Raw genomic sequence first — 24,471 nt, 5'->3', positions numbered from 1 at the left:
AAGTACAGTTCATTAGCACCCTTTGCTGTGTTTCAGGAATGTGAGAAAATTACTTGTTCACCAATACAGATGTGGAAAGCTGTTTCAGTGGTGGAATGAGACTCAAACAGGGTAGTTCATATAATTCTTTGTGCATTATTCTATTCTTGGATATGGTTCCTTTGCTGTTCTGGGAATGTTATGGCATGCTGTATTTCTGTTGTAGCAGAAAGTGTGTTTTTCACCGCAGTAGGGTGCATCTTTTTACTGCACACTCATGGAACAGTAGAGGATGTAACCTGCTAAATGAAATTACTGTATATACTCATGTATAAATCTAGAAATTTTAGCCAAAAATTGACCCCCAAAACCCTGAGTTGTCTTATCCACAGGTCACTTTAAGTACTGTACTTTTATTCTTATTTAAAAATGAACCATCCCCTGGTAAAAGGCAAGAGCATAATCTGTCCTAGGAGCACTGACCCCTTTCTATTATCTCATCCATCCAGCCTTTAGGGTGAGCACAGTTATTCCTGCTGGAATTTTATAAGTTTTTGGCATTGTTTACCTTTGCTTACCTTTTAGATCATTTGTCCATGCCCATACGTTTTACCTTCAACTTATCCATGGGTCATATCAAAATCCCTAATTTTTGCCCCAAAACCTGGCCTCAACTTATACATGAGGTTGACTTATAGTCGAGTATATACAGTAAATGCCAACCAAAAGCAAACACAGTCCCAGTTGTGCACCAGGAAACACTTAATTCTCTGGTGTGCCTGCCTGACACAAATTAAGCTCATAGTCACAGGTTTGCTCCGTTTTGTTTTTCCCTTTTCTTTTTCATACTGAAAAAAGCTTAGTTCTGCCTTATTGTTTGAATCTAATCTTTTCTTCACATCAGTGTTAGCAACATTTCAAACATATGAAACTTGGTGGAATAGGGGAGACGGATGTTCCAAGAATGTATTAGAAACAAGTATTTTGAAGAAGATCAATGATGTATATTTTAATATTTTATTGAACTGAACTCCCAGTATGTCAGATTAGCGGATTAGAGAGGATATGAATGTAGTAAACAGTCAACCCAGATAGAAAGTGAGAAATGTCTGTGGTTCCTTGCTACTATTGTAATTATTAAAACAGTGGCTTCATATGATTTCAGAACTACAATATTACAAACCTAGTTTTGGTTGTCCTGTTCTGTGTCTCTTCTTCAGCAATACCAAAAATGCTGGAAGAATAAGAAACAGCATTGCCAGACTGTTCTGTTACTTGAATGATCCATTTTAAGAGCCATTTACATTTCTGTGCCAATATTAACATCCAAATATTTAAATCCAACCCTGAAACATATGATCTTCAATTGCAAAAATAAGGAGTCCAGTGGCAAACAGTTAAATAAAAGGAACATAGAATACGGGATGAATAGTTGAAAGTTTTATTCATATAAAATTCATTATTAACATAAAAGATTGCATCTTAAAAAAAGATCTGCAGTTATTTACAGCAGTATTGCACAAGTAAAGTGGCAATTACCCTGTCAAATTTTCATCAGTGCAAAACACAAGTAAGCCAGGGAAACTGCAATAAAAATGCTACATATGCTGGGTTCTATGAAATACGTTAGTGATTAATCAGTACAAGATCAGTGCTACATTGATGTTTGTACCTGATGACAAGGTGCTGCCATACAGTAACAAGTGGTCTTTAAACCAGGGTGCAAAATTTCACTCCTCCCCTAAAAAATTTAGTAGTTCTTGAATAACCTGCAGGTACTTCTTGTTCATGAGGTAACAGCCATATCCTGTGCTAGATAAACTGAGGTCAAGGGATGAGGTCTTAAACAGCCCTTACTATAAGCACAATTGAAGGAAGAAACAGGAAGCACCAAAAAGATTGTGAACCAGCACCAAATGAATTCTCGACATAAATCTAAAGCGACGATGTTCTCCTTGGACTGATGCTGTATGCAAGTGAATTTTCAGGGTACATTTTATCATTTTTAAAGACTGACTAGTTCAGAGCACTGTATGTTGCTGAAGTGAAATTTGCATTCTCAGCCACCTTTGGTTCCCACAGCATTATTTGGAAGAGATTCATATTAAAAGTTGCAAAGGAGATGGTGAATGTGGTCCTTGAGCATGTGCAGTTCTTTCCCCAATGAGAGATTTGAACCTGATCCCTATCTTCAGATTTGAACATCTTAACAAGATGGGGAAGGTGGCAAGAGAGATGTGAGGAAACTAAAGGGTTTAAACAATAATCTAAAACAGCATCAACTATCTCAAACTAGTAGACAGTGCTCTAAACTGATCAATCACTATTTCCATATATACTAAGTAAAACTCAAAGGGAAAAAAAGAATTTACAAGAACTTAAATAAGCAGAAAATAAATATACACCATTTCTACAAGTTACAGCATTATGGAACAGTAGAGTGCATTAATTACAAAGAAAAGAAATCTACAGTATTTAACAAGATAAATTCTACAAAAAAAGTTTAGAGAAATTTACTTCTACTATACAAAAAATCTTACATGATGTAGTTAGAAAAGAGGGAACATTGCACACAGGTAACATTTGGCTCAGATGAGAAAAACAACTGCTCTAATCTAATAAATATTCAAATATTTACAATCATTGAAAGAAAAGAAGCATAGAACATTGAAAGAAAAAAGTAAAATATTCCACACATAAAAATTTGAATCTGGTTTCTCCACAACCAAAGAAAATTCTTCATAAAATGTTTTGGCAGGATTATTTTTTTACAACATGTATTTCTAGAAAAGTTAAAAAGAATCCCCTAGTAGACAAGAAGATTAGATACATTACTCGATATAAAGGTTTTTAAAGGTTATTAAAACCCACAAGTCTACCAAGGACACAGTGGGGTTATCCAAGGCACAAACCTGCACCAATCTGTTGGGGGGGGGGGAACCAAATGGGCCTTTTAAAAAATTAGCTTTTTAAGATAGATATAGATATTTATTATAGAATACAGTGTCAATTTATTGAAAAACAAGAGAGCTTGGATTTGGGCCACACAGTGCCAATATCTTGTCCTTCACTGTTTATATGTTATAATTCACAGAATTTTAAAAATATTTCTTAGGCTTACAATAAGTTTGCCTGAAGCCATGGCAGCAAGCTAACTGCTCTCCCATGCTAACAGTTAACACATATGAATGTGTACACATCTCAAGGCACTGGACCAGCCAAGCCTTATGGGGGGAAGAGGAGAGAAAATGTTGGGTGGGATTGAAAAGGCTACACAATATTTATCCACTGGGACTTGGCAATCTTTATACATTTCCTGGACAGCTTCTCATTCCACTCCTAGCCCATCCACTCCACATATAAGAAGCCAGCTGTAAAGGCATGGTATCCTAAGAAGCATCTGCACAGAAGAACATGGTAGTTCTCCAACTTTAGGTGTATGCAGGAAGCCCTTGGGTCCTGCTTGTTGATGGAACAAAAAGAAGTTAAAACCAAAGTTATCTAAATACAGAAGCATTGGCAAAAGGTTACACTCTAAATAGAAACTGCACTTTGGTGAGTTGAGAAAGATCAGGTCACAAATAGGGTATTTGAAAGCATCATGTTGGGTCAAGTGAGAGGCAACCAACATAAGCCAGTATGGCCTCAGACAGACTTGACAACCATCATTTGAACTGAAGGCATGGCAGAACTGAAGTCCAAGGGTGTCTGCATTCATATGCATTCATTTCTGGGTAAATCGCCACCCAGAAATTTTTTCATGTTTTGCACAAATCACACTGGCTGGCTTCCTGTTAAGTCTTCGGAAATTATCACACAGGGTAAGGAGGGACTACTCCTGTCCTTATCGCATCTGTGCTTATCCCATCCTTCTCCTGTCAGTGGCATCCATCATTGTATTAACAGGAGTTTCCGTTAACACAAAGTGACGGGACATGCCACTTCAGTGATGGGAGGTGGACAGCATAAGCACAACGTCGTCTGAAAATCTTACTGCAATCACTCGATAAGGACAACTTCAAGACAGGACAATGATAGATGTCATCTGTAAATCTTAGCACGGTCGCGCCATAAGGATGGGTTAAGGACAGGAGCATTCTGTCCTTGACCCTGTGTAATAAATTCCTTTATGTCATCATATAATTTAGGAACATGGAAAGGTGAATCACATTATCTTACCAAAAAAACATTTCTGCTCAGAATATTTTTCCAAAACACTAGCCAGACAAATATTTATTTTCTCCACAGCAGAGAAAACTATAGAAATTATTCATCCTCACTTGTGAGGACAAAAATAGTAGAATATTAACATCCCTACTTTATGTTTCCCTGGCTTTTGAATGCCAGGAGAAGTCCCTATTGCACAATATCCATTTGAGCAGTATCGTGCTGGCTGCTAAAATACCCTTTCCTGCCTTTTTCAATTAACAAGTCTTTTGTGAACAAGAAGCAAATATACAAGCCAAATTCCTTTTAGCAATACTGGTAACTTCCACTTGAAATTAAAGAAGCAAAACAAATTTTGAAAGGAAAAAAACCTGTTGGCCAAAGCTAAAAATGATGGTGAAAATTATGTTCCCCCAAAGCTATCAAGGTCATATTCTTCTTCAATGCAACCATTTAAACATCCAGATGCCTGACCTAAATGTTTAAAGAAACAGACTTTCACCTATGCTTTCCTGCTGGCTCTGGAACAGAAAGCACAAGAAGAAATTGCTGTGCAATGACTGACAAAGTATTTGCATGCAGAATTTAGGTGGATGGGTAACTGCAGCTCTCAAAGCTTGGAGAAGTTATTTAAGGGGCCATAATTCCCAACCAACATGGCCATTGGTCATGACAGCTGGGCGATTCTGGGAACTGTGTTCGAAAAAATAATTTTTCTAATGATGATCAGTGCTTAGTGCCTCCTATTTATAAAACCAGGACACTGAAAAACTATATTTCTCTCTTTTTCTCAATGCTGTCAGTGTTGACCCCACCAACCACTTAATGACCAGCTAGGCACAAGCCACTGTCTATGGGCAACTCAAAGGTACATATGCACTTTTCATGCTCGTGTTTATTCTTATCCTCTGGATTTCCAATCCTTAGAGTACAGTAGCTTTCTTCACACTGGGTAGAAAATGGTCCATGTTCTCCTGGCAAGCCCTGGAAGCCAGCATATATAGTATGATACAGAGATACTTCAGTATTGGGAATGACAAAACTCTGCAAATTGTATAATTTTGACTGACTCCTTAAGAGCTTAACTAAAAAAGACAGCTGTGTTTTGAAAGAGGTTACAACATTTTCAGTGGTGTGGGTGAAACCAGAAATAGGTGACATAGCACTTGGAAACTGTTTCATATGAAATTAAAACGAACCACTGCTTTATGCAAAGTCTCTGCACCATGATATATAACTGATCAGTGGACAGATAAAATTGCATGGGCAGATCAGAATAAGGGGCACTTTACACACAGAGAAGCAAATAAACACTTTCAGGAAGCTCATCTGACTGCCGCCTCCTGTTGCAAAGCAAAAAAACTCAATTAAAATCCACACACGAACCACTTTACCATAATGTGGTGCAGCACAGGTTAGCTGTTTGTTTTTATGGTTTTACTCTTAGAATTCTCACTTCTGTTTTCCTCCAAAGAGAATCACCAATTAAATTAGATGTTCCTACAATCCATGCGTGACATTTGGAAAGTCAAAGACTGAAGCAATTTGCCTGCCTCTCTGGGAATAACAGCCACTAAACTCGGGACTTACCACTGAGTAGACCATGCCTGGGATTGCTGTAACATATTATGAATAAATTAGGATGTAATATGAGGAATTTCACAGAAACCAAAGCTGTCTTTATTTTAAATAAAAGTCAGCATGTACATCTCTATTCCACAGCTCCTTTAACGGAATTTTAGTTGTTTGGTTCATTTTTACTTAAGATTGGGGGGTTGACTGCATGCCATTGATTCCCTACCATATGTAGTACAAAACTGACTATACAGTGGACCCTTGTTATACGCTGGGGTTTGGTTCCCAGATCCCCCGTGTATAACAAAATCCGTATATGCTCAAGTCCCATTACATATAATGACATAGCAAAATGGTGTCTCTTATAAAAAATGGAAAATCAAGCTTTGATATTTGAAATTTATAATTTTTTTAAACATTTTCAAACCATGTATAAAAATCCATGTATAAGAAGGGCCAACTGTACTAAGATGTTGGATTTTTTTCGGCAAAACTTTTCAGCAAACAACGTGCCAGCTTTTGGGTTAAGATAAAGCTGAAAGTATCTTCATTATGTTTATACAATCCCTGAAAGTAAAGGAAAGTTGGGCAAAAATTATAGGGCTCTAGGTAGCCACAGCTTGTTACAGCTACTCTTTTGGATTACAATTGACACAATCCCCCAGCCACTGGGCATATGCTTGTTGGAGGAATCTAGGACTTGTAGACCAAAATGTATTCTTTCATATTCTGATCATTATTTGTGCTTCTGAAAAGTCTGGCAAAGGGTTCTCTCCACTTCTTTCTGCACACCTATCTTCTCACTAAGCTCCCAGAACAACAAGTAGTCCTTGTTCCGATTACAAATTAGCCCAGTTGAGTATCAGTACCATCCTGTCTTCCCCTTTGTCCATTCATAACTCAGTGGCAAAATTAGATAGTGCATACCCCCAGGCCACCGGGAAGCTGTATGGCTGACCATACATCTGGTGGCTTCATGGAGTTTCAGCAGTGTGGCATTTACACTCTCTGCGCCGCAGAAACACCGCCACCGCAGCGGAAAAGGCAGCTTTTTTTTGCCCCAAATAGGAGCAGGCTTTTTCTACTCCTCTTTGGGGTGGAAGCTGGCCAGATTGGGGTTACGGCATGTGGTTGCCGCAGCTCCAATCTGGTTCCTTCGAGTCTCTCTGTTTTGACCCTATGTTTTCTTTGCAAAGAGTCCTAGATTTAATCATCTACATGTCCAGAACCCTGTCTGAAGCCCTTCAGACACTACCACTTACAGTTGGCCCTCTGTATCCCTGGATTCTTTATCCATGGATTTAACCATCTACAGCTTGAAAATATTCAAAACAAATTCCAAAAAGCAAACCTTGATTTTCCCATTTATACAAGGGGACCATTTTACTCTTCCATTGTATTTAATGGGACTTCAGTGTCCACAGATTTTGGTATCCACGGGGTGTGCTGGAATCAAATTCCAGCAGATGCCAAGAGCCCACTGTATAACAATAAAATCTACTAAGCAAGAAGGAGACTGATTTGGTATATAATTTCCTATGAGCCTATGTGTGCTGGGATTTACCTGCACTTGGAGGCCTTCTGAGGGCTGGAAAAATTACTTGTGGACTTTGAATCCAACAACCTCCATGCTGGTTTGAGAAATTCTGGAAGCTATAATCTAAACAAATAAATTTCCTAAATTCTGTTCTTTCCATCATTCTATATATTGGCCTAGAAAGGAGATGGAAATGAAAATCAATGGCATGAGGACCTTTTCCCATTTGAAAGTGGTGACTCATTTTAAAAAAATTCAGTTATTCCTGTGACATATCCACACAGTTTGAAAATCCCCATTCTTACTTCTCCCTCTAGCTGGCTTTAAACTGCTTAATTTGCCTAATTTATTAAGATCATACAGTGAATTACCCTTGATTCAGAATTTTGCTTGTATTTTAGTTTAACACATTACATCAGGCACATTACAGAATACTGGCTGAAAGACTACTGCAAGCAGGCAAAGCACAATGCTATGTCTGCACAGTTCTGTGTCTCCCCCTCTGCCCAAGAAGGGGCTACTGCTGCTCCTGTTTATAGGGGGTGGGGGCAATAAAGCAGCAGATGATGAAACAACACCTTAGTTGAAGGGGGAGGCAGAAATGAGGGCACACTCATGGATGAAGTCCAACTTCTTTTCACTTCCCCTTGGAGCTGAGTCAGCTGCTGCTTCATTGTCTAAATTGCCTTCACCTTCCCTTCTCTCCCCACCAGTAAGCACTACTAGTGGCTTCTCCTGGGGCTTCACAGGAGAGAGGGGTTTGCTGGAAGGGAGGTTTTAGATGAAGTACAAAGGGCTACAGAATAGCTCCCTGTACCCCATCCAAAAAGGGATATACCTCACACAAGTACAGCCTGCCCACCCCAACTGTAGGTTTGCCATCCGCAGATTTGAGCATCCGTGGATGGCCCTACCCCATTCTCCTGGATGGTGGTGTGTGCATGTGTCTGCAGCAGTGCAGCCACACACGCAGCATAGCACCATTAAAAACCATGGTACTTGAGGTCCCATGGTTTTTGGCATCCTTGGGAGGTCTGTAGTGGAGCCCCCATGTATATGAAGGGCCCACTGTAAACAACACTGACTTGTGTGCATGTCACTAACAGGATTCTGTTCAGAGCCCATGCTGGATAATCAGCCAATCACCTATTTTGTTCATGTTAAACTGGTACTCTTAAAGTAGAAAAAACATGTTCCTCTTACGATTTATCAGTTGAAATACATTTTGTTCCTGGCTTTGCCTTTTGGTGTTTTGACTCTGATCAATTTGAACACTGTGCTGCTGTTGACCTCAAAACCATTCAGCGAGTCAGTAGTCCTTATACATTCCACATTATGGTTGCTAGGTCATCTCTCTTTACAACAAACTTTCAGAGAAAAAGGCAGCAATAATATAACCCAGAATGCTTTAAAATGCAAAGACAACACTGGATTTAAAGAAGAGTAAAATAGCAGAGTGGGGATCAAAACAGCGCCTGGAATTATGCAGTAGGACCCTGTTGTAACAACATAGGGTAATATTGCACAGATGTAGGAACTGCTTTCATCCACATGCAATGACTTATTGCTACATTGCTCCCCCATCTTCCCACTTCAGTATATGTTACAGAATATACATGTTTGTCTATACAAATAATATAGAAAGAAAATTGTAAAAGGCAACCTGGTGTCATTATTTGGACCATTAAGACTTTCACAGTTTAATTTCAACTCTCAAAGCAAATTCAAGATATCTCCCCTCTAGGCTGCAAGAAGCAGAAGCTTTATATAATGGGAGATCCAAACCGGTGCTTACACAGGAGACACCTGTACGTTTTTTTGCGAACTTCTTCTGTGTGTAAGACATGCAGGGGCAGAAGTGGAATTTCTTTTTTGAGTTAACACAAGCATAGTCAGTTCAAACCTTTCCATCTTGCCTCTACTCGCTTCCTTAGCAACCATGCTGCCTTGTGGAGGTAAGTAATCTGGAAGGAATGGAGGGTCTACCACCAGAGTCTTGCCTTTCACTACTTGGAAGAATTTTCTTTTAAAAGCTGTACAGTAAATCCTCAATATAAAATTGTGGCAGCTTTACAAAGTAGCTGGCTCAGTCAAATCCATTGTAGGTTATAACAGCAGTCTAAAATGAGATTATTTTTTTTTGAAAGCCTTCTGTAGCGTTGTTTGTAAAAAGTTCCAACAACAGAATAATGTCAGCTCTCCTCTCACATGAAATCCGGTTTCCACAAAATAGTCCATTTCCAAAAATCCATCAAGCTTTGTTTATAAGGAACTTCCATATTTTTTTAAAAAAACTGCTTTTCTTTCTTTTCAAAATTAAAGGCGCAAATGCCTTTCAGAGTTCTTTCACTCTTTCCTGAAAGCCCTTTAAAATCAAGAAGGGTCTGTTAAACGCATCCAGAGACACTGTTCAAGGTTGTTGCTCCTGAAAATAAGTAAAGAATCCCAACTGCCTCTTGAAGCATTAGTCACTGCATTCTCCAGATGAAGCGGACAATGTAATGTAACAGGCGCAAAATTATGATCTGATGGTTTACTGCTTGGTAATCCAAGAAACCCTGTAAGAGGAAATGAGAGGTTATTTTAACTCATGAAACCTTCCAGTCTGACAGGAATAATTACCAAATTTATTGGAATTGCTGTGCCAACACATAAGCACTTATGGTATGAAACTGCAACCGCTGCCCATGGGCAAAGCACTCTACTCTACCGTTGTTGTACTGGCACTGCAGTACAAGTGGTCAGAAAGCTTGGGTTACATACTGAGATTATAACACAAATTTTGCATCTTTTATTTCCATCTGAGTTTCAAGGTAGTGCAAAACACCTGACCGTAAACCAGAATTTGTATAACATAACATCTGATGTTTTATTATAACCCGCCTTGATCTCTGGAAAGGCGGGCTAGAAATAAAGCTTTTATTTATTATTTATTTATTATATTTGAAAAAGAGAAAGGACACAGCATGTAATCACATGTAAGCTATAGACACAGAAAACAAAACTTTTAACAAAATTGGGAAGTCAACAAAGATTGCGGTGAAGATTATCCCTTGCCTATAAATACATGACTGAAACTAGACTACTTTTACTTTGTTGTTTACCCTTTCTTAAGGAAAAAGGGGGGGGGGAATGAGCAAAAAGATGTGCCCTCTCATACCCTTGAATCTCCTTTACCTTCCCGGGTTATTCTTACTTAACTAGGAGCCGGATTTCAGTTTTCACAAAATGTGACTGGATATAGACTGGTAGCTCTGGCAACTCCAATGGTAATTTGCACAGTTTTTACTTTGTTTCACATCTACAACTGCAGAGAGAATGTATATGGATTTTTTTCTTACAAAACTGTAATAAAATAATAAATAAATTAATAAATAAATAAAAAAACTGGATAGACTATCAGTCGCTAAACTAGTCTACGACATCATTTAGGTAATCCTTTTAACAACATTGTGATTTTAATGGTTGTAATGACATTATTAATTTAATAATACTTATGTTGTGGTATCTTACCAAGAGCTAAAAGTCACTTCAGTAGAGAATTTTAGGGCCCAAATGGACAGGCCAAAATAAAGCTGCTTTGGGTCACTTTGGAGGTATGCTATTTAAATGACACACACATTTTAAGAGGCCAGAAGCTGCGCTCCAGTCCTTAAGACTGGAGTATGGCTTTGACGTGGCTTCCAGCCTCTTAGGACGCATACATCATTTAAACACCATACCTCCAAAGTGACCCGAAGCAGCTTTATTTTGGCCTGTCTGTTTGGGCCCACAGTGAAGGCTAATATTCTTCCCATAAGCCAGCCCTCACATCCACGTCTGTCAGAGACAAAATGGTACAGAAAAAGGCCTGGAGAGGTGCCAGTCTTTAACCTGCATAGTGCAGATGCTACATTCGTAGAATCGTAAAATTGGAAGAGACCACAAGGGCCATCCAGTCCAACGCCCTGCCATACAGGAACTCACAATCAAAGCACCCCCGACAGATAGTCATCCAAAAAACTCATTTGCATGAAACAGAGCTAGGACCTTTGGCCAGTTAGAAATTTTACAACTCTGTCTTAAAACTTCCATGTAGAGGGATTTAAGGCCAAGCCATGTGGAGTAAAAAGTACATTCCCTTAACATTAAGTGAAATTATTTGGACTCACAAAGACACACTTATTCGAGAGATCCTGTCTAATTTTGGAAGCTAGGTGGGGTCAGTTCTATTTAGTACTTGGGTGGGAAACATTCAAGGTATAATATGTGCTATAGGCTATACTTCAGAGGAAAGAATTGGCAAAACCACCTCTGAGTATTCCTTGCCTAAGAAAGCCCTATAGAATTCATAAGGTGACAGGAGACTTGAAAGCAGGCATACAGTGGTGCCTCGGGATACGAAATGATCGGGTTACGAAATTTCCGGGATACGAAAAAGTTGGATTGGCAAAAACTGTTTCAGGTTACGAAATATTTTTCGGGTTACGAAATTCATTTCGGCGCGAAATTCAAATGCTGCAAAGTGCAGCTATAGGCTTTCCAGTGCTAACGGAAAGCCTTTTCGGGTTACGAAATTTTCGGGTTACGAAAGGAATGGCGGAACGAATTAATTTTGTAACCCGAGGCACCACTGTACATGCATACACACATTGATGAGACAGGTGATTTAAAGGCATGCGTACACACACACACACACACGCACACTTATAGACACGCAACAGATTATGAAAAAAAAACTATCAGATCATGCCTGCCTGCTGATCTCTTTTTCAAATTTCCATTCCTCCTCCATTTTCAATCTGTTTACTCGGATACTCTGGTTGCCTGAACAAATCCTCCATACAAACTCAGACAAGTAGATGTGCTCAAACAGAGTCTCTACACAGATAGCAGCAGCTTATGAGCCAAGCATATGAGAGAGATGCCTCAGTCTCTCTCTATGGAATGACACCATCCCCACAATTCAGATTACAGTCACAGAAATGTACAGTGGCCCTTGGCATTTGCTAGGGTTTGGCTCAGGACCCCCATGGATACCAAACTCCATGAATGCTCAAGTCCCATTAAATACGATGGAGTAGTAAAATGGTGTCCCTTATATAAAATTGCAAGCTCAAAGTTTACTTTTTGGAATTTCTATTTAAAAAAAATATTTTCAAGCCAACTGCACAAGGAGTGGATCCTGACAAAGCAAGAAAAGGAAAAGGGAAAAAAAGATTGAGCAAACAGATCTCTGTAGTTGTATGTGGGGATGTTTTGGCATTTTACTTCTGGCCCAATGCAAAACCTGCTCTTAAAAAGAAAGGTCATGAAAACCCAATTATTTCCATAAAAAGGGAATTATACTTGCCTACAGTAGAATGGCTCCTACTTTTTCTGCATCTTGGTGACTAGAAGTGAAGAAATCTTTTTTCTCTGAGAACACTCAGACATTGCTAATGCAGGGCCTGAAGTAACTGTCGCTATATTTAATCTTCTTCTACACTGCTTAATTCATAGCCACTAAACTTAATGTGAGGTTTGTTATAAGAAACAAATGATATATAATTTATGAGATCTGGTAAAGCACATAGAAGGGGGAAAACAGAAGCCAAAAAACAAGATGGTATTCTCAGAGTATAATTGTGTCATTGTCTAAATTGTTGACTCTCAAAAATGTTAAGAGATTCCCGAAGGATGAAATCTGGTAGCTATAATTTATCTGAGAAACCAGTGATTTGGTTTAGCTTGTGCCAAGAACCTAAATAAAGCCATAGGCAATATGTGCCAGAGCTAATGAACTACTGAACCTCTAAATTATTCTCAAGTGACTCCACCTGTGTAAACACCCACTGGTTCCATTTCAGTATAAATATATGCAAGCAGATATAATAGAAAAATTGCAGCCATGTAACACAAAACACGGCAGGCACATATTAATGTTGACTACACCTCAACTTTAGGCAAGTCTCACATGCTAAAGAAAAAAAAGTGACTTATCAGATAGACAAACATGCTAGTTGTTTTGATTTCCACTCTTATTTGGTGAATGCTGTTTTGAGATAATATAAGATCATTTCACACATTAGATTTCTATGTATACAATGTTCTATACATGTACCCAAAAATGTCCTGAGCACATGAGACAAATACATGTTTTTAATCATATGCGTCATCTGCAAACACGTACATTTGCATACTACTTTTTCATGGAGGGGAAGTGGCTCGCAATAAAAAGAGACACAATAGAAGAATCACTACAAAATAAAACAAATCAAGGTGAGCTATAGAATTAGCAATCAGGAAAATGATTAGAACACTGCCTGTGTAAACAGTTTGGCTGGCTAGCTGTGTTGCAACACACAGGAATACTGTGATAGATTTATTACAGCGAAAATCTGCTTTCGTGAGGCAGAGCTCATACCAAAAGGTATCAGCAAAAATCTGCTAGACTTGAAAGCACATGAAAACTCTTATGTGTTTAGACCACAAGAAAGACAAAATTCTCTTATAGCATTACGCTGGTCTTTGTTTCAACTGGGGAAAAAAGCTAAGGTAGTATTTGGTAAAAGCTAGAAAGAGACAGAGTCACCTAGGGTAAAACTGTTAACATGCCATGTAACATGTTAACATGCTGTGTAAACTTACAGCGCTTTATAAATAAAGGTTAATAATAATAATAATAATAATGCCATAGGACATTTCCAGAGACCAAGCCAAGGGAGGACGGTAGTAGCTGGCCTGGACTTTTCTAGTCAAGCCCTCACCCAACTCACCTGACATAATGAGTGAATTTGTGATAAGACTACAACACTTCCCCTACATCCCTACACAACGAGAGGGGAGGAAATCAGTTTCATGTCTGCAATTCCTGTGGAGGCAGTCAAACAACAGCCTGTGGTTTTATCTTAGATGTACGGGATTGTTCCAAAATTAGCCTTTCATACATTTATTTTCAAAACTGTAAAGAGTTTATTTAAAGTTGTGGGGAAAAGAATGACGGCACTGCCTTTCTAACTGGAATGTCAAAGGCATCAGAAATTCTGAGTAGGAACGATAGGATACGATTCCCCCACTGTGAAGTCCAGCAAACAAAAGCTACAAAAGATGATAGAACTACAAAAGATCCTGTGGCCACCAAACGCAAATGTTAAGGCCACTTAACAAGATATACATAAGACATCTCTTTCCAAAAGAATAACTCTTAAGATCCAGTTCAGACAGGAGAAAAGGACGATTCTATGAAGTGCAGGAGGATGCTCCAATTAACAACCAATTCATATGATCCAATCCCTTCTCAAACAAAAGGAAGATTCATACAGATATGCAATACACGTATTACAGTAACTCTTTTATACCTAAGCAAGTCTGGCTGTAATCAAAGCCTGGATGAGAACCTACCTGAGAACTACTTGTATGATGTGTTGAATTCGACAGATGAATTACAAGCAGTGGGGAACCAGTCTCAATGTTTTTCAACATTATCTTATAAATCAATTTTAACAGACTCCACTGGGAAATCTAAAGGAATGTGGATAATAGCACTTCCAATTGGGCTTTCAGATAGCAGGAATATTAACATCTAAGTGCAAAAAACTGCAACAAAACAAACCTGTATGAAGTCAAAACACATACAGTAAGACTGTTCAGGCTGCAACCCTACCCATACTTGTTGAACTTCCAAGTTAAACATGTATACAGTTGTATTGTCAGTTATGGAAATGCACTGGCTATACTTATACCTCCTGATACTTGCTGGTCAATGACCGAATAAATTTTATATATATATATACCTCCTGATGCAGAGAATGCTAGAAAAATTAAAATCCATTGCAGCAGTAGAGAATAAAGCATTCATCTGAATTTGGTATAACTGAGACTACTGCTACAGCAAAGTTTAGCGGCTTGTTAGGCTCCGGATTTGTAGCTAATGGAGGAAGACACAGTCAAAACCATGCCTAATTCATTTTTATTACGCTAGGGTTGAGTGTTTGAGCAGTGCCAGTTAAAGGCAATAGATAGGAAAATGACAATTTCATAACCATCTTAGGTGACTGATTTATGCTGACCCATCTCTTTTCGGTAATAATTTCTTTGGGTGATTCCTAGGTAGGGGAGATGGCTTCTTAGGTAAGATTAAGCATCTGGGAGAAATTTGCAGATCTGCATGCTCTGTTATGCTGGCACCAATGTCAAGCAAGATTAGAGTTATCTTGGACTCCTGCTCATCACCTGAAATTATGATCTTTCAATGGTGATGGAATAGCTAATAGGAGAATCTAAGCCATGTTAGTTAACAAGAACCATTGCCAACAGATACACAAGTGACAATACAGGTTGAATCTCCCTTATCTGGAATGCTTGGGATGAGAAGTGTTTCGGATATTTTTGGATTTTGGAATATTTGCCAGCTGCCTGCTTCTGCCCTGGAATGAGCAACAGGAGCGCCGCCGCCTCTAAGGCAGAAAGGGTTGCTGTAAGGCTCCCTACTGATCTCCTGTACACTAATCAGGACTCTTATATAAAATAAAATAGTGCAGTATTTATGAGATGTGATTGGAAACAGCAGCTTGCTGCCTCTGAAACCGCTCTGGATCCTGTTGTCTGCCCAGCTTCTGGTGCTGCTTACCTCCCCTCACTGTCATTGGAAAGTTCACTCCCTATGATTTTTTAAAAAGCATGTTTTTGAAATCTCCTTATGTCTCTCTCTCTGCAACGTAAAAATACTGCACTAAGTTTATTTTATATAAGGAACCAGGTTAGTGTACCCTCCAATCACCCACTTCTGTGTTCAAGGCAGCGGCATTCCTGGTCATTCGTTCATGTCTGTCTCCAGCCCTCTCTAGACTCACAAATATACACACTACATTATTTGTGTTGTACACTGGTGCCTCGGGTTACGAAATTAATTCGTTCCGCCATTCCTTTCGTAACCCGAAAATTTCGTAACCCGAAAAGGCTTTCCGTTAGCACTGGAAAGCCTATAGCTGCACTTTGCAGCATTTGAATTTCGCGCCGAAATGAATTTCGTAACCCGAAAAATATTTCGTAACCCGAAACAGTTTTTGCCAATCCAACTTTTTCGTATCCCGGAAATTTCGTAACCCGATCATTTCGTATCCCGAGGCACCAGTGTAGTTCCAAAAGTTTTTAATTTTGGAGCATTTCCGATTTCAAAATTTTCAGTAAGAGAGCTCAACCTATTTTAAATTTATTACTTGGGAGAGGCAACATACAATCACATAGCTGACTCAAATTGTTTTATGATGCTTTCAACACTCAGAACAATCATAAGTACTGTACACCCAAGCCTACAAACTTTATTTCTGAAAAGAGTTTGTCAATGGAAGAAAAAAAAAACAAGCACTGATTTGTCAATGAGAAAAAACAAGCATTCAATAAAAACTAATGATGCAAATGGTCAAAGTGTGCATACACAAGAGGTAGGTGGCACTCTACAGGGGAAGGGGGGAGATGAGAATTTAGCTAACAAAGCATGTTTTTTACTATTATTCCCAAGAATGCTTGCTCTTTAAACTCATAGCAAATGTCAAAACACTATTTTTACTGGGAAGCGGTTACACAAAACTGCACAGAAAAGTAAAAGTGGGAAAGGAAAATAGTAACAGGCAAGTTCTAAAATGGGTGGAGAACTGTGACCAAGTTCAACCAAATGTGACTTCACAGCCTCTCTTCAGATCTCCAGAGTCAACAGAGGTTTGAGGTGGAGCAAGCAGAACTACTGTATATACTCATGTATAGGTCTAGAAATTTAGGTTAAAAAATTGAGCCAAAAAACCTGAGTTGACTTATCCACGGGTCAACTGTATCTTAAGTAATACACAAAAACACACACACCATCCACTGGTCAAAGGCAAGAGTTTAATCTGCACTGGAAGGAATGGCCCACTTCTACTCTCTTATCCATCCAGCCTTTAGTAGGAGCACAAATAATTATCCCTGCGGGAATTTTGTAAGTTCTTTGGCATTGTTTTCCTTTGCTTCATCCTTTATATCCTTCATTACATGCCACTAAGTTTTACCCTCAATGTATCCATGAGTCATATCAAAATCCATAAATTTGGCCCCAAAACCTGCCTTCAATTTACACATGTGGTCAATTTATAGTCAAGTATATACACTAGTATGTGCTTCCATCCCCAATGAGTTATTTGTGTGTGTATGAATGAATGTTTGACTAGGACTACCTTCTCACTCAAAAAAGGACAAATATAGTACTAGATTAGCAGCAAGATTAGAAATAGCATGACAGTGGAAAGATACAGTGAATCCGTTTCTTTATATTTGGAAGAAGATACTCTGGACATTGGCCCTCATGAAAAAGCTGACCATGTGTATGTGTAAAAGAATCAATCCAACATTCTATGTAATGTGAGCCCTAGTTGTTAATTATGCTAATTATAATTATGGTTTGTATCATTAACTGTTTCACATAGTAATTTATGGAAAATTTGCTAGGTACTCTAACTAAAACAGGTGATTTTGAAGGATGTTGTATTTCTTCTTATTTTAATTATGTGCATCTTGTGTTTCTTTTTGTGTGCATGTATGCATGTTTACTTTTTGTAACTATATAAAACTTTATAAAAGAACGTTAATGTCAAAGACATAACAACTGCAGTTCTCTCAAGTGAACAGTTTCCTCGGGGTTAACAACTGTCCATTGACAGCCTCCACATGCACGCAATGATGCAAGAGCCTGGCCTGGCAAACAGTGGAATGTAGTAATCTCCAAATCAAAACAATCTGTAAGTTCAATCCAGGGAAGCAGGTGCATAGGAAACAAAAACAGACCTTGACAGCCACTCACTCTTTCTGAAGTCTCTGGTGAATTCACTATTGTTATCAGTAGTAACATTTAGCTGCATGTTCTATGCAAGTTTCCCTATATGAATGAGGAAATAAAACAAAACAAAAACACCCTGTCTAAAACTGAATTCATATATAGGCCAAATGATTCATCTCTCCATTTTGTCACAGAACACCTCGTCTGCACGTTATTTTGGTGTGTGACAAATTAGGTGTATGATGCTTTGCCAGTAGAACATGAAAACTACATGATCCAAAATAAAGGCGTGAAAAATGGGAAAGAGCTAAATATAAAACATACTAAACAGCCAAAGAGGTTTAGCCAAAACAAATAGCTAACGGGAAGCAAAACAGTATTGAGGAAATATTTCTTAAGCTGAAAATTGCCGCCTGGAAAAAAAATAATGGTGTATCACTCACTTAGGTTTAACCAGCGATGCAAATAACATGGGGGCATCTGGAGGGGAAAATGTTAAAGGGGGGTTTAACCCCCTCTCTCCCCTCCACATTCCTTGGCTGCTTTTCCCTATGCGCACTTTTTGGGACTGCAGAAAAGGATTACATGAACCCTCCCATCAATCAAATGCCTCTCTCTTCACATTAGGTGGAAAAATCCCTTAGCCGAGGTCTAGCCTGTGAATCTTTCACATTCCCTGTTAAAAGATCAAGAGAAAGATCTGTCTTTTTTGCTGTCACAGATCAGTTTATGGTGGCAACAAGTGAACTTCCAAGCAAGGTTATTAAGTCTGCCAATACTGCCTAAAGGCACAACTACTGCATCACTTAGAAGAGGATGGAATTGACAAGAGATGTGCAACACTGGTTGAAAAAAGATATATTCACAGTGAATTGGAAATGAGCACCTTGTTACACATCCACACACACAAATAGCGAGTGAAATATTCATCCCAAAGCAGCATTATTTTTAAAAGATGCTTTCACTTATCAAAAGGAGCCTCACTATATGCTTGTCACTATTTGTAAATCAGAAAGAATCAGCCTGTATTAACTGGGGAATTGGCATGTCTGGACATGTCCAGAAATGAAGCAGAAGCCCTGCCCTATCTATAGGGCAATGCTACCCCAATTCGTCCATATACAGTAGCAAAGTACAATGAATTGTCATTAATTATTTGGTTCCTGACTCAGTCTTAAAAGTTTGTCCTAGTTACACATAACAATGAGTGCTAAGTAGCTGCATTACATTACCAGTGAGTTCACATATTTACAAAGCAAAAACCTTTGTAGGCAACATCTACCTACACAGACAGATGAAAGCATTGGGGAATGTATCAAATGTAAAGATCTCTCTTATCTACATTTTGTCTAAAAATCAAGCACATCTTTGCCAACAACATGCTACAACAGATCTCACTTTTAGTTAATTGTTTATAATTTTTCTATATAGCTATTTATGTATTACAAAGCATAATTTGACGTTTCAAACAATACAAGAAAAGGTCGCCTTGCTTCCTGGTTATTTTGCTATTTCCTACAATGGTTTCACTAAGCTTGTCCAATTTAAATCTGTATGCAACAGCTGTGATACAGTGATGAGACAGACAGATTTACAATCCCTGTCATCTTGAAATTTCTCTTTCCATTTTATTTTCAGCTGTATTTGTACCAAACCACTAAGAACGAAACCTGTCTTTGTTTACTATCAAAGTCTACTTTGATTTATGGTGACCCTGTGAACAAGACACCACCAAGAAACCCTGGTCATCAATTGTCCTGCTCAGGTCTTGCAAACTCAGGGCTATCACTTCCTTGATTGAATGAGTCCACCTGTAATGAGGTCTTCTTTGTCTCCTACTGCCTTCCACTTTGCCAAGCATTATAATCTTTTCCACGAGTCACATCATCTCCTGATATGTCCAACATAAAACCGACTCAGTTTAATCTTCTTGACTTCTAGTGAGAGTTCATGCTAGATGTGCTCTAATTTGGTTCACAATTCACTAGGTTTTTTTAGCACAAGTAAAGTTGTGCAACATAGACAATGATAGAATATTCCAGCCACTGAAGCATCTCCCAATTTAATATTAAAAACAAAGCAAAACTCAAAAGCTACTGTGACGGCCTGCAAATTTGATTGAAACAATAGGCAAGATAAAAAGGTTGAGGGCTTAACTCTTTCCTTTTCTGATCACAGGAGTATCCTTCACCTTCTTTTCCATCTATGGGAAAACAAATATAGGGTCCCTATATGTGTGGTTGTGGAGGTGATTTCAACTGGAATCACAGTTTCACAAGAGTGCCAACATTCCCCTCGCTAGATAGACTAATCAAATCCAAAACTTGCAACAGCTTCTTTTCAGTAAAAGTAATGTTAATTTGCATTTTCAAGAGGGACTTCTTAAAAAGATGGTTGATATTTCTATCAAGAAGTAATGAAAGAACCCTTAGAAAAACATTTATATACATGCACACTGGCACTCTGAGGAATGAGTTCCTACATTATGATACTATTCATTTACTTGCAGTAAAAAAAATACCATAAATCTATTGCAGTGTTTTTGTTTGTGTTTATGCTGAGGATTTACTCATTTTAGTTATACCTTCTCTGGCTTGCCTTTGTATTACAACCATGGCAACTCAAATACACTTACAGATACTGTTTTTAAAACAATCTGTATATAATCTATACTGAAAAGAAAATGATTTTTTTCTCTCTTTAGTGAAGCTCTGGCTTTGGTATACCTTCTAATAATTCAGAAATTCTGCCACCGGATGAGATCAGAATATGATCTCATTGCCAAATGGATGATATGTTATTTATTTTAACAATGTATCCCTGTTTACATTTGACTCCATTTTCACTTGTTCCACCTTGTAATGGAAGCTACCCCTCTTGAATGTGGGTCTCCATATTAATTTTTTAAAAAAATTAGCTCTCTGCTCTAGCTCGCAAGCACTCATTTCCAAGCAGAACCTGTTTTGCTAAAGTCAGACACTCCATTTCTATGCCAACATATTTGGTGTAGTTCTAGCACTAAATGCAATTCTCACAGCTGAGCCAATGCAAGAGTACTGGAGTGAGGTAGACTGATTGTGTGAATATATACTGGTCCTAATATCAAAAATGTGGGGAAGGGGAAATACATCTGCAGCTTAGTCAGAGCTGTTCCAGTTGTCAGGCCCTATAGAAATGGGAAGCCAGAAATGAAGTTCAGGTGCTGGGAGAAACATTTGATGTTCCTCTATAGTGGAAAGCACACTTGCCAGCTCCAAGACTCTGCTTTGATTAGTTTGACATTGAGAAATGTATTCTGACTCTTCTTCAATGCACTCCTCTAATCCGGTTTGATCCAAGCTTCTGATTGGATTTATGATTTTAGGCTGTTAATGACGAACACTAGCTTCAGCTTAACACTCAACAAAGTAATTTATGACAAGCAAGCTTTCGGGGGAAAGATGTATCACTCTTTCCCCTTCTGCTTACAGAAACTATTCTATCAGCCAAAAACTTTTATTAGGTACCAGTTAATGATACTAGGTTCATTTAATCATCCTACAGGGGAGTTCACTTAGTGTGGCCTGGTAGCACAGTGGTTAGATCCTGGTACTGCAGTCACAACATTGTAAGTTCGATCCTAGAACAGGGCTCCAATGTCCATTCAGCCTTCCATCCTTTAATAGGTAAGTAAAATGAGTACCCAGCTTGTTGGGGGCAATTGGCTTACAGATTGTAAACCTCTTAGTGATGAGTTCACTGGTGAGCGGTTTAGAAATGTACAGTGAGCCCTCCCCATATGTGGAGATCCATCCCGGACCCCCCCACATATGGGGAAAAATGCATAAGCTCAAACCCCATTAGCTTCAATGGGGGAGTGTTCCTGCAACTGGTGTACTGTGTGCACCATGGGCACTCATGCCATTCTCCTTACAGCCACATAAAGTTAAAGCCACGTATGGCGCAGGCACGCTGTAATTGCTATTGCTAACATAGGTAACCTTCTTCTTCATGGACTGAAACATATATAAAATTGGGTGTTCAGCAAACTGTTAATTAACATAATTTCCACTTCCTTTCTATTATTCTTGTTAACTGCCTTCAAGTCAGCTTTAACTTATTGCTAACTTCCCAAGAGTCCTTAGTCATCAACAGCCCCCATTAGATCTTCCAAGTACATGGCTATGATTTCCTTGATTCAATTATTTCTGTCTACACCAAAGTATTTTTGGGCCTTCCTTCATTCCACATACTTCTTTAGTCTGCCTTGTGAAGTACTAATCTATCCAACACGTTGTCAGTGTAAAATAGGGATTACAATGAGACTAAGAACAGGAATTGCCAAGCACAAAAAAATGAACCGAGACACAAAACTCACTCTGTCACCTTAGACCAGTCACTATCTCATTGACTATCCTCTTCTACAAGGTTGTTGAGAGGATAGATGGCGTACCATCTATGATACCTTGCACTCCTTGGGGGAGTGATACGAATATGCTCAATAACATTAAAAATAAAAATGATATACCATGCAACCACTGTTGTTTGTGCTTTTTCCTGCCAAAACTTAGAAAGCTACAGAAATGGATTACAGGAAAGAATTTTTTAAAAAACTTAAGTATTGGAAAGATTACCCTTCTTGGATAGTGGGAAGCATTGAATTCATCTCCGATGCGCCGTAATTCCTGTGCAATCCATATTTCTGGCCGCATATCTTCAGGGATAGCCCGTGACTGCCACCTAGAAGCTGGATCAAAGTGACATAAAAACACACATCTTAAAAAATTCAAAATGGTACAGCTCACCCTCATTTCAACACACCCATCCAAAGATTCTACTACATTTTTGTTTCCAAATTACAAGACTATGATAATTCTTAGTGAGGATACAAAAGAAGGAAAATTTTTCACTGAACAAGCCATCAAGAAATCAGTATTTATATTTTGCTGAGGGATCAGATCCCCCAGTTCTTTGCTTAATCTACTTTTCCATCTAACCTTTCCAGCACAAAATTGAGCAAGATATATGGCCACTCACATATTTACCTTTATGTGATACCTAGTCACCTGGGCACAAAGTGTAACTGCTGGCTTTTCAAATCACCCAAAAACAAATCACCTGTTGCAAAGGTCAAACTTTCATCATCATCATCATCATCATCATCATCATCATCAAAGAGTAAAACAGAATGCACTGATTTATAGTTAGCCTCAAACAATAAAACAATAACAATAAGGAAGGTTATACTGGAAGATTATCTCCCACCAAAGAAGTTATGAAGCAAAGAGTGAAGCCACCGCAAGTAGCTCCAAGATTCTGATTTTTGCCATTCCATGTTCACCACCCTGCCAAACAACACTCATAATGGGTACAGCAAGAACAACTGAATTTGGTCAAACATATATAAAATTGGGTCAGAGAATATGTTGAAAATTTCCTAGAGTTTATGGGGGTGAAAAGCTGCATTTCTGGCAGCAAGTATGTGTTTAATCTTTAGTTTGGCCCTAAAACAAACCTTTTATTAGTTCCTTTTATATTCTCCCCATCTTCTGGTAACCTCAGTATAATTATACCACTGTTGACTAAGCAAATGTGTTCCTAGGTTGGTACCAGAGACAGAAATAACATGTAAAGAATGGGGATAGGTTCCTACACAACAAAAAAGAAGAGCAGGTCAACATGTTTCAGCAAGCTTTTTATCCAAAACTAACAATATGCACATGTGAAATGGAACAACCAGGTCTACTAAGCCTTGCATAACTAAATAAAAACGTTGTGAATCTTTTGACTAATACTTGAAAGCTTCTTCCAAAATACATTAAAGGATGGATTTTTGTATGTGTGTGTGTGCTTTTCCTTTTACCAGTCTCCTTTTTTAAATTTCCATTTTGGTGGCCAAATTGATAGGTTTTTTTAAACATGTTAGGGGTAGTTGGTGAGGTAGGCTTATCTGTTTTCCCTTATTCTCTCTGTTTTGCTGTTCATAGGCTCCGAAGGTTCCACGGAGCTACTATTTTCCTTGCCCATGGTGGCAGGACAGCTGTCTACAGTAATGTGGTCAAGTAGAATTTCACTGCCTCCCATTTCAGCTTTGCGCATGGTTTACTACAACCACACTGCTCCAAATGAACAGCAAACGTCTGTTTCTCCAGCCCTCTTCACATCTTCCAGTGCCGATTTAAATACCACTGGTCAGAGGAAGAAAGAAAAAGGCAGTAGCACTGAGGGGGCATAAAGGATTTTGTAAAAAGAGCTGCTTTGTCAAAGTTTGTTAATGAGTATATACGTAATTTTTATCATTACTGGGAATTACATTACGGCTGAGAGAGAATGAGTCATTATCAATCTTATAGCCGAGATTTATCTAGATTTTTCCACATCTAAATCCATCATATTTGTCATGGTATTACAAGTCTTAGACTCAATTATACATCATACTAAGCTTTTAAAAATCTATTTAATAACT

At 38.5% G+C, this 24,471-nt stretch overlaps 1 protein-coding gene across 4 annotated transcripts in view; it reads right to left on the bottom strand.

Annotated features, from left to right (window-relative positions):
• Positions 1-1,404: 1,404 nt before the first annotated feature.
• The window catches only part of BCL2L11 (BCL2 like 11), a 59,011-nt gene continuing 35,944 nt past the window's right edge, over positions 1,405-24,471 (bottom strand). For all 4 annotated transcript variants that reach the window (XM_042451610.1, XM_042451638.1, XM_042451629.1 and 1 more), the window contains 2 exons: positions 22,640-22,752; positions 1,405-9,816 (listed from right to left, as the gene is read on the bottom strand). In XM_042451610.1, coding sequence (XP_042307544.1) covers positions 9,727-9,816; positions 22,640-22,752 — 203 coding nt within the window. In that variant the 3' untranslated portion in view covers positions 1,405-9,726. The remainder of the gene's footprint in view (positions 9,817-22,639; positions 22,753-24,471) is intronic.

Source organism: Sceloporus undulatus, chromosome 1 (genome assembly GCF_019175285.1).
Source record: "Sceloporus undulatus isolate JIND9_A2432 ecotype Alabama chromosome 1, SceUnd_v1.1, whole genome shotgun sequence".
NCBI classification, from domain to species: domain Eukaryota; kingdom Metazoa; phylum Chordata; class Lepidosauria; order Squamata; family Phrynosomatidae; genus Sceloporus; species Sceloporus undulatus.
The sequence above is the reverse complement of the archived record's forward strand: the minus strand, read 5'-3'. Positions and strand labels throughout refer to the sequence as shown.